This window comes from Limulus polyphemus, unplaced genomic scaffold, assembly GCF_000517525.1.
Source record: "Limulus polyphemus unplaced genomic scaffold, Limulus_polyphemus-2.1.2 Scaffold297, whole genome shotgun sequence".
NCBI lineage: Eukaryota > Metazoa > Arthropoda > Merostomata > Xiphosura > Limulidae > Limulus > Limulus polyphemus.
This window is the reverse complement of record NW_013665907.1, coordinates 1-12,359: the sequence shown is the minus strand read 5'-3', so window position 1 is coordinate 12,359 and position 12,359 is coordinate 1. Positions and strand designations below refer to the sequence as shown.

Genomic DNA, 12,359 nt, shown 5'->3' with positions numbered 1-12,359 from the left:
CAGAATTGTACGGAGAAATTAAAGACTGTAGAATGTTGATAAGTAAAAGAACACAGACCGATTTTCCTGAACCAATGGTTGCAGCTGATTTTCTAACATATATAATTTCATATGGTGAAGATGTTTTCCCAAATTTAAGAATTGCATTTCAAATTTTGTTAACAATTGGGGTTTCTATTGCTAGTTGTGAAAGGTCCTTCAGCAAGCTGAAATTAATTCATACATACTTTAGAACCTCAATGACTCAAGAACGACTTAGTAACTTGGCAATACTAAGTATTGAAAAAGTCGTACTTAATACCTTAAATTTTGGTAGTTTGATTGATGCATTTGCAACAGCAAAAGCACGAAAGGTTCATATAATGTAACCATGAATACCAGAATGCTACCTGTACAAGATCTAGTTAAGTATATGTACAGTTTTGTAAACTAATAAAAAAGCTTTATTTCTAAACTTAAGTAGTATTTTATCAATATGTTTTATAATCCATGTACACCACAAGTGACTAGCTTCTCATATAAAACATAAGTTTCAAAACTAGGGTTATAGCAGAAATTTATTGTGCATGCTTGAAAGATTAATCTAGCTATGTGACTTTGAACAATACTGGATGACATAAATATGAAAATGGTTTAAAAATTATGTAAGTACACTTAGTAGGCTATACTTCATTAGTTCCAGGTTTACAGTTGTGATATCGTGAGATGTTATATTGTGACTTTATTTTAGGCCTTTGTAAGGCGGTAATTAATTCTTCATGTTATTGTCATTAAGTAGGTAATGAGTCACAAAACAAATAATCAAAACATTTCAGAGGTGGGGGCGCCAAAAGTGTCTTTGCCACCGGGTGCTGAGAACCCTTGCTACGCCACTGCATTCATCAGCTCATCTAGGATAGAAGAAGGCAGTAGCAAAGATTACAGAGAGGATCTATTGGATAGGAATTGTTGAAGATGTAAAACCTCTGGTAAATGTTACTTGACATAATTAAATTGTATTCACACTGGGAACTTTTCCAAAATAGCTTTCAACCACCCTTACATATGCTTATACATTTAATATTTTATTCGTGATAAATTAAAAAGCACCATTGTTCATACAAAATAGTGCTTTTTAAAGTTGCTTAAAAGACAAAATTGTGCAGTCAGTACTTGTCATATATGATTTTTACGATCTGTTTTAACAGGTGATAAGAATATAAGTTCACATTATTGGTACTAAAAAATTTCATTTAGATTAAACACTGTGACAAGTTCCAGAGATTTGAAATATTGAAGATTGCTGCACCAGTCCTTAAAGTAACTGAACCATGGGATGTGCTTGGTGTTAATAAGACCATTACCAATCGCTAGTAAAGATCATTGCTACATTTTAACCTGTACAGATTACTTCGCTAAATGGGTTGTTGTTGTCCCATTATATGATAGGAAAGCATCTGAAATTGGCAGTCATCTGGTAGATATATTCTATAAATATAACATAATGTGCATTCGTAGTAAATATCAATATTGCTTTAAATTATTCTAATGAATATGGAAGAAATTTAAAAATATAAAGTTCTAGTAATCTTCAAACTTTAAAATAACTATTCCTTTTACTTTCGTATGACAGTTAAGGTCACTCGGAACTAGATTTCATAAGCTGAATGTTTGATTTAGTTTAGTTATAAATGGTTTATATTTTTTTATTACAGGACAAAAGGTGTTACAGAAATAAACTATAAGTAGTTTTTGTTTGTGTCTGTGTGTATTTGCGTGTATCATATATGTATGTATGTTTTCAGATCAACCAATACATATTTCAAGTGTTGGGAATCAAGCATGCAATAACTTCTGTGTACCACCCTCAGACAAATGGACTTCATGAAAGGACAAATTGAATTATTAAAAGAGCACTCAGCAAACTGGTTGATGAATGACAGAACAATGGGGACAATTTTTTGACAACTGTGGTGAGTGGAATAAATACCATTAAACGGAACTCAACCAAATTTACCCCCTCCTTTTTAACATTTCAGCATGCGGCAAAGCTGGCAGTAGAAAATCAGCTAGAAGAAAATATTGGTGTTCCTGAAGACCCAATTCTTGAATTACTACCTGTGTAGATGATATGGTGAAGAAAAAACTATGCTACATGAAGATGCATAGTGTCACCTGTACTGAACATTTACTATAGCCCTATATTACCTCTGTAATAATATCGTATGTATTCATACATGTCTTTCATTATGATGCTTACCTCTTTATAAAACCTGACTTTGAACAGTTTTTTTTTTTTTTACTTTAAATGGAATGGAACTAATCAACACCACCCACCAATTCGTAATGGACCATTCAATTAATTCTGCTATCCAAGATATAGGAAAAGTCCTCATAACCAGCATTTTAAATTACCTCCTTGTATTTGCAAACTTTCCCACACACCCACTGGATCAAATACACGTATAATTTAAACTAGATCTAAATATACTAAATGTGTACAATTTACAGAATACAAAGCCTTACATTTATTAAAAGTGATGCCCGGCATGGCCAGGTGGTTAAGGCCCTCGACTCGCAATCTGAGGGTCGCGGGTTCGAATCCCCGTCACACCAAACATGGTCGCCCTTTCAGCCGTGGGGGCGTTACAATGTGACGGTCAATCCCACTATTCGTTGGTAAAAGTGTAGCCCAAGAGTTGGCGGAGGGTGGTGATGACTAGCTGCCTTCCCTCTAATCTTACACTGCTAAATTAGGGACGGCTAGCGCAGATAGCTCTCGTGTAGCTTTGCGCAAAATTCAAAACAAAACAAAGTTAAAAGTGATAACATGCTTAATTACAAACACTGTTCATGTAAGCCACAACACTGAAGTAGAAGAACAATAGCTGAAACAAGTACACGTAACAAAAATGTAACTATATAGAGGTCCTGTATTCATTGATATTTAAATATTTTAGAAATAATAATGACCAACATTTTAAGAAAATATTTAGTTTGTATGGTTTATATGTATTATGCCGCCATCATATCAACAGATTTGAAAGTCAATATACATGTATTTGAAAAAGTCCTGCTTATACTGTTGCTAAATTAGATGGCTTATTCTTTTAATTTATATGAAGTCCAATCCTGTTAAGAACGCTTTAGGATTTTTTTTTTTTCTATAGAGGTACCACATGTGCAAACAAGTAAATCACAAGAAATAATACTTCGCTAAGTTATTCATATGCATTTTGTGGAAATCATGTATAGATAAATTTTTGTAAAATGATCTGTATATTTCCAATGCATTTTAACAATTTGTCTATTGACTATATGGTTTCCAAATGGATTTTCTAAAGTTGTAACGTTCACATTGCATAAACAATAGTTACGATAAAAGTAGGCCTATTTCAAATCTAGCGGCTTTGGCAATTGGCATTTATCATCAAACTAAATGAAATAATTATTTAGTAAGTTTTTAGTCCTCAAACTGGCTTTCCTATCAGTTACCGTATAAGTTAGGGTAGATTATTAGTTTCCTGTAAATAAACATTGATTGACAAATGTACTTTTGTAAATAAACAGTATATGTTCATAAAGTTAGGCTATCTTATATCTACGCCTATATAGAAAGTATATGGAGCCTACAGTTGTGGTGGTCGTATTTACGTATACTGTGCCTATAGCTTTATTTCATTTAGAGTGATGCTGTGCTCATAGCTTCATCATGTTTAGGACATCTTGAAAATCAATCTTTCTTCAAAACAATTTCATATATGAAATGTACTTCTAAATATGCTAGAAACCTCAAGCCACAGCCTTAACTGAAGGGTTTTCTAGAATTTTAAGTTTGTTAAACCTTCCAGTCTTAATGGTATCATTCAAATCCAGAGCTAACTAGCTAACAAACAAATTACATTAATAATATACAGCGTAAATCAATATCATGTCAGCACATTCATGACAACCTGAATATGTTGTGGTATGCATTATATTATGTATGTCCCAATTCAGTATTTTCAACCTATTACAAGTATCTCAAATTTGGACTAAAACAACAACAATAATAATAATATTAAAATGAATTAAGACAGACTCATCTGCAGATACATAAGTACATATACAACAAAACAATGCAAAATTATCAATCAACTGTTTACTGTACTTAAAATACAATTTAAGTCATAACAATTTTATATTTTGCTAAGAGTATTTACTTTCTTAAATACAACAAATGTATGAAGACTCAAGATTCTGAAGTGAACACAAGAATGGTAACGTGTTGAAATCGTGTGTGAAAAGCCAAATGTAACTTTACATCAGTCTCAGGTTCGAGTAATTTCCAATTCTGAGTGTTAATCATAATGGTTCTTAATAATAAAATTTTCCATAAACGGATAAAAGTAATAAGATACGTAGAAAAGATAAGCCAATATATATGTAAACTATAAATTACCTTTTTAAAACAGTAATACTAACAGTTACAATACAAATTCGTGAACGTAGCAGTACGAAACTACTGCAGTAAAACAACTAAATATCTTACATAAGTTACAAGTCTTAGAGCGATATTTTTATAAGAACTTCCTTCCTAACAGCCCCCCAGTGGCACAGCGGTATGTCTGCGGACTTACAACGCTAGAATCCGGGTTTCGATACCCGTGTGTAGCTTTGTGCTTAATTATAAAAGCAAACAAACCTTCCTAACATAATATTAAATAACTTTCATTTTATTTTCAACAAATTACAGAATTTTAAAAAAGCTCTTAAGTAATTAAAATATTCCTTGTATGCTGTTAGTGTTACTGTGTTAGTGCTAAAGCCTACATTATTACTACCTTAGTAATCATTTGTTCAGATAGGTTTACAAGTAACAGATGTAATAAATAATACAAAGAAGTAAGCCGTTTGTATTACATAAAATAATACGAAATATGTTTGTGAACAATAAAAACTGAAATAAATAAAGTTAGCAAAAATAGGCATTTAGTAAACGATACGACACAGCGGTATGAAATTGAGACGGAGTTAGAATTTCGCGGCTTTAAGCTGCGAAATTTCATCCACCAGATGAGATTTGGACGGGGTATGTGTTTTCGCGGCACACCAGAAAGGTTTGGGTTGTTTTTATTAGATGAAAAGAATACTTTTGGCACTATTTTCGAGGTCTAGTTAGCTGGACCAGACCCGTGACCTGCTCCGAGACCATAAGAAACAACATGAAGAAGTTAACTTGTAAATGTAAAGTAAAACGATGTAGCAATGAAACACGCTTGAAAAGTTCTAGATGTGGTTGTGAATGTGGTGGTTTAAGTACAGCGATTATTCTAAGTCGTGGGTCCAGGTCGGATGACGAATGAACTTAATCGAAGATATTCCAATCGATTTGACCTAACAATTGAGAAATTGAGATATTCGTCAATTGATTACTGCATAGACAGCGAAACATGAAAAAACGGGCATATTACCATCGTTCTCTTCAAAATGGGGGGTTGGAATGATATATAAGGAATTATTAACTTCAATATTTTGTGAAATTAACGGCAGAGTAAAGCCCAAAGCTGTAGTATTGAAGTTGAAGCAGATGCACGATACATTACAAAGTCATTTCCCTAGACATTCTCAAATTAAAAATGCCATTTCTGCAATGAAGAGTAAATATATGAAGGATGATATAATGCCCAGTATGATACCACTGTAGTATAATTCATATAGTTTGCTTCATCCCATATTTTCATCGATATTTAGTTGTTGTTGTTTTTTCGTTTAAGAAGTTGTGCTGAGCTTTAGTCATCGAGTTCTATCAAATAGCTGGGCGGTTCGTGTGGCAGGTGTTAATTTCGTTTTCCTGATACTTTTAGCTCACTTAACCTGGACGAAAAGTTTTCTGACATTAAAATACGTTGTAATTTAGTGACTTTATAAAACAATAAAGTTAAAAATTAGAAAATTGGATTTTATATGGTTTACACAATTTAAACCCATAAACAATATTGTCGGAATGAATTCATAGCAAGTGGTTTTCATGGGATTGGTTGACCATAAACATTGAAAGTTGTCTGATATTGACTGCTTCACAATAAATAGTACGAGTTACTTTATTCCATACTCTACTGATAAGTAAATATTTTGCTATGTTAAAAATTGTAGTTAGTATTCACGTTTTACAGAAGCCAGAGTAACTAGCATATTAAAAACAAGCGACGAAAGTATAATCTTGTACAGTAGCCAATGTAACTAACATATATATATATATATATATAAAACGAGGAAAGTATAATCCTTTAAATTAATTACCACGAGTTGTGCATCATAAAATTATAATTGGCTTGTCAAATTAAATTTAGTTTTCATTACCTTAATCAAGTAAATATAATTCAATTATTCTGAACATGATCGAAACGCATTAGGTACAAATTGAGTTAATTTAATTAGATTACTTCTAGATGTGTTTAGCAGTAAGTATCTATTAAAATTCAAAATTATCTAGATATTACATGCCTGATAAAACTTTATGAAGGAACAGAAGGTAAAAAACTTTATTGCATATAAGGCTGGATTTTTAAATGTAGAGTTTTGTGGTATATTCAGTGATGACATTTATCTATTCTTCATATATTGTATAAATTATTTTGATAATGAGTCCTAATACTTTAGTAATGATAAGTGGGTATATTTTAAACTCGGATTTATTTAATAAATTGAAATATTTAACATTTGTAATATTTCAAAATTAATTTTTGCTATATTTTCAAGATCTATTTCAGTCTTCCGTTTAATAACTTTTTATTACAAACGTGTTCTTAAGATTACTTTTTGTAATGACTATCGTAGCAATGTACCTTAATGAGAAAGATATAGTTGCTAATTTTTCAAAAATAGTGGAAATTACCATTTTAGCTAACTAGCCTGGGTAGCTAAAAGAAGGATCAAAAACAAGAGGGGTCTTTATACAGTGTTTTTGTTGCTTGTTTTATAGCAAAGCCACAGTAGGCTATACGCTGTATCCACCACGAGGAATCTAACTCCTGATTTTAGCGTTGTAAGTCTGTAAACTTGCTGTTGACCCACCGGGGAACTTTTATAGTGTTACTCAAACATAACATCATAGTAATGTGCAAGTTTACTTTTTATTGATTTTTTCATAATAGAGATCTGTATATTTAGTAAAATAAATCCAGTTTTATGGATTTTTGAAACCGTTTCATTGATCCTGCCTTTCGTATTGTACTCTTATAATATAAAGAAATTTTAACAACAAAATATATAAACATTTTTATGCTTTTGAAATATACATTTGTTATCTTTGATTAAAACATCACAAAGTCTTACTTGCATAACCGTTGGCTAACACTTGCTGGTCAGCTGAATGAATGTGTGTACCACCAGTCAGAATTTCAAGAGTGTCGGGAGAACAACACAAGCTACTAATATTCAATGCGTTTTGGAAATCAGGAAAGCTGTCAGGAGTTAAAGTCAGTAATTCCGGATACTGGACGGCGTCCGATGTCACTTGGGTCGATATATCTTCTGGCATTTGCTCAACCATGATGTGACCATTACAGTATCCTCCAGCAACGAAATCAAAACATGTTTTGTCTCATTCACGTAGAGTCTGTTGATTTGTATTACGTTACATTTCTGGTGTTCTCAGCTAAAAGCGCTGTGTTTCTAATTGTAATCACAAGTTGTTCATATTTAAATAGAACCCGTTAGCAGTTTCTCACCACTGAATTTCCCTAGCTTTAATATTCAACAACACATTTCTGTCTCCTATGCACTTAAACAAGTGAGGGTGCATAAAAGTTCATTGGGCAAAAAGTTTTACATTATGAAATCGTATGTTTTAAGAAAGCCTAATTATAGTTCAACAGAAGGTTCGCGTGTGATTGTACCTTAATGCAAGGTATTCAGCTATCTATTATATGTTTTGCACATAAAGCTAACTGCACACACCTGCTTTTCTTACCGAATAGCTATAAGATAATTCAACAATAGGAACTTTTAGCTTAAAATCCCAGAGTATTTTAAATGCAAACTGTGAGCAAAGAAATATATTTTGATTCACGAGAAAAAAACAACTAAATATAAAGGACAATGTAAAGCCCACCACACAACGCTTAGTGCCTGTGCCGCACTTCACATGGAAAAGCCAGTAAGAAATCCCACAAGATAGTGGCGATAGGTACAGTTTACTGTATGGCTTCTATCGTGTTGGAGATTATCCTGTCGTCACGGAAGAATCCTCATTTTTGCTGTATTCTAGCCATAAGTATTGATTTTGTATAGGTTAAGCTCATATTTTTAGAGTTTGCACTACATATGAAACTTGCAGTTTATGGAAGTAACTATCGCAAACAAAGGTGATTTTTCTTGGTTGTATATCTTGCACTTACCTAATACTACGCAAAAATTAAAATGATCTATTCAACTATTTCGACGACAAATAGAATATATACAATTGAAAATCACTGTACCAGAGGCAGCTCATAATTGTACGACCATATGGTGAAACTATAGCTATCTCACTTTTCTAAAGCAAATATTCATTCTTTTTTTTTTTGTTCATTGGAATATGCCAGTTTACTTTTTACTCCATCAAGCATCAAATGCTTTGATTTTTCGTGTTATATTATACACATTTAGTAGCCTAAACCTTCTAAAAATTGTCTAACAGCTTAGTGCTGTATTCGAATACTAAATATTACCTGAAAACACAACTATCATTGAAATGTGAACTTTTCTTTTAAATGTAGATTTATTACGAAAGAAATCCTCCTTCCTCACTGGTTGAATTGTAAGTCTGCGTGCTTACGACTCTAAAATTCGGTTTTCGATAACCGTGATGGGTAGAGCACATATAGCCCATTGTGTAGTTTTGCGTTTAACAACAACTAAACCAAAAATTCAAAAGTAAAGGAATAGGTTACAAATATTATTTATAACCAAAGTGTGTACAAAAATTCATAAGAACAAACTGCTGATGCTGTAGTGTGTCACAACAGATACGAACTGTAGCGTCACGTTCAGTACTCGTATATTAGGTTTACAGAGAATTCCTGACCATTGAATAATGCATTGCTGACATATGAAGCTTTTTTTTTTGACAATGTCACAGGTCCTTCGGAAGAAAATGTTTATTCATACAGTGAAACAGCACAGAGATACAAAGTATGGGGTTTATCATTTTCAAAGACGACTATCTATAAAAAAGCGAAATGCTTCGGCACATCGACATGATAATGTGCAACCATCTAAACAGCATCCCGCTAAAAGCAGGACTTTCGCTGTTACTGCTAACTTTAGCAAACGGTCGTCCAGGAACTACCCCACCCAGAAAGTTTTGTGCTTGTGAAGAAACATAAACCGTGAACACACGTTGGCGAGACAAAAAATCCAAAAATGCTGAACGAAGTCTGACTTTCATGTACGAGATGCAGGTTTGTTGTGACACTGGACGAAAACTAGAATTAAATGAATGACTATAAAAATGGGGGTTATAAGGACTTTCTAATACGGAACAGATAATGTAAAAGAAAAAAATACCACTTTATGGTTGTCAAAGATATTTCATATAATTGAAATTTTATCAATAGCACAATAAAGTAAAGATAATATATAATTACAATCAGGATAATGTATTTGTTCCTGTTAAGCAGGAGGAAATTCCTGCACTGTATGGCCAAAATAAATAGTCAGATCACACGTCTAAGTCCACAGCAGATTTGTACGAACCAGGGTGTATGAAATGATGCTTTTGTTATCCTCTTCACTATCACACCTGTTAAGTCGCCTGGCTACACACTAATACACTTCTATGTATTTGATTTGCTTAAACTTGCTCTTGGAAGCTAATGTCAACACACAGTGTGTCGTAATATGTTATCAGAGGCTGATCTCGCCATCTTTCGTAGAAGCTTGTTACAATTGGAATTGTAGCATTGAACTCTTCGTGGCCTTAAAGAGCGAACAAGATCGATGACGGAGGCAGTATTTCCAAGGGCAGCAATGGATCTTCTAAGATCTTCATATAAAGAACAATTAACGTATTAACAATAAAATGATTTCCACATAAAGACGATGTAAAACCATAAGAGAAGGAATATTAACTAAAACCTGTCGAAAAATCTTTATACGAACCATCTATCACATGTATACTTTAGAAGTTATTATTATCAATTTTTTTAGATATAAGTTCGTTTTGACAGTTCTTCATTAATATGTGCATAAGAAACCATTATAGTTAGTTTCTAATTAACGTTTTCGCTGCGTAAGATTAAAGAATGATTACAACAATAATGATAAGTTCCTCATTTTTCTTTAAATTGCATTAACCGAAAGTTTTGAGATAATTGAGATGCGTTAACACAAATTTAACAACAGCTTTGATTTTATTTACTTTCATTAGCGGATTATACATATATATGTATATGCATATATATATATATAATTACATTCAATAATTCATATTTATATGATAACATCCAATTTTGACTAATAAATCTCCTGCAGTCTTTAAACCTTTTTCTAAGATAAATGCGTTACTTTAAAATCGCGAATCGAATGTCTCGCATTATCCTACCGAAATGTGTCGTTTCCTTTTTTATCAGCTATAAGTACTGAAGTCTTTAAGTAGTGATAGCAATGTTTTGTTCGGATAATAGCATAAACTCTAGGTGACTATAGAAACTGTTTTGAATATTTTTTGCAAATCGAATGTCTCGCATTATCCTACCGAAATGTGTCGTTTCCTTTTTTATCAGCTATAAGTACTGAAGTCTTTAAGTACTGATAGCAATGTTTTGTTCGGATAATAGCATAAACTCTAGGTGACTATAGAAACTGTTTTGAATATTTTTTGTGAGATTTTTAACACTAATTGGCTACTTGTCACCGGGTAAAGGGTATTAAATAATTTCTTTACTTGAGTGTGCGAGAACAGTTTCGTATTGAATTATTGGAAATATTACTTAATATTATTTCCATTCGATAATTAAGCAGCATATTATAGTTTTAATATATTGTTCAATATTTATTTTACTAATCAGGTGACTGTATAAATTTGAATTTCTGTTATTTAATTAGACCAGTTGGTGAAAGTGATTATATATTTTTTAAAATTAAATAAGATATCATATTACCATGAAACTAGTAAGAGCTCACTAAGCCTATTTACCCCGTCAGTGTATACACATTGATGAAAGTGACTCACTGTACAATTTCGATTGTTTGTTTGTTTGTTTTGAATTTAAGCACAAAGTTACACAATGAGCTGTCTGTGCTCTGCCCACCACGGGTATCGAAACCCAGTTTCTAGCGCTGTTAGTCCGCAGACATACCGCTATGCCACTGGGAGGAAAACCTTTGGTTAATTGATTAAGTTTATCCAAATGAGTTTGTCAACTTTTAATAACAGTTTATTAGTATGTGTGATAATATAGTTTATTAGATATTTTTAACCGTGAAAAGCTTCTTCATTTTTACATAAGTTATATTTCTGTTTGATATAAAAATTTAATGTTTGTTTTTAATGTTATATTACTGTGTAGACTGCATAAATATTTTATTGATACTTTAAAATAAACAAGATTTGGCTTAACATTATTATTTTTACAAACTTTTGATGTAATTCATTTTCCTAATATTTTAAATGAAATATTTTAGATTTTCTGAAACAAGGTACAACCTTCTTAATATTATGGTATTCTTAAATATACTGATTTCCGTCCAAAGTATCGGAGTGGTCCGCTTAATAAAAAAAGATTCAAACTGGAAACTCACAGAATAATCCGAATTTGAAAACTTGACTGGATTTTGAGCAATGAGAAAGAATGAGACTGGTTTGTTGTGTTAAGTGTAAAACAATCTTTATTATAGCATAACATCATGTTTTGGGACAACATGGAACCTATTGGTCCATCTCGGCTGTTCCATCCTCTAAACTAATCTAAAACTATTAATAATTCTTTTTTAAATCTTAAAGCCAGCCCTTATCATTCATATACTTATCAAGCTTTCTCTTAAACTCACTTAAATTCACTGCCTCCACAACATCAAAAGGCAACCCATTTCAAAGGCCAACCACCCAATTAGAAAAATAAAACTGTCTTAGCCGAAAATGACTCCTACCATGTTTATAGTTGTGTCCCCTAGTCCCACTACTCTCACTGTTAAATAAGAAAAACATGATGCGTCAACACTCTCAATTCCCTTTACAATCTTAAACACCTTAATGACACCCCCCTAACTCTTATTATTTCAAGAGAAAACAATTTGAGTGATTTCAACCTTTCCTCGTATGACAACCGCTCCACCCCAGGCACAATTCTAATAACCATAGACAGCTTAAGAGACTGGTCAACTGTCACACCAAAATCCTTTTCTTTCATGACACT

General features: G+C 32.4%; 1 protein-coding gene across 1 annotated transcript in view; it reads right to left on the bottom strand.

Annotated features, from left to right (window-relative positions):
• LOC106457151 (segmentation protein paired-like) overlaps nt 1-7,513 on the bottom strand; it is a 49,367-nt gene extending 41,854 nt beyond the window's left edge. Inside the window, exon 1 of the mRNA XM_013916536.1 lies at nt 7,297-7,513. Coding sequence (XP_013771990.1) covers nt 7,297-7,513 — 217 coding nt within the window. The remainder of the gene's footprint in view (nt 1-7,296) is intronic.
• Between the last annotated feature and the right edge of the window lie 4,846 nt (nt 7,514-12,359).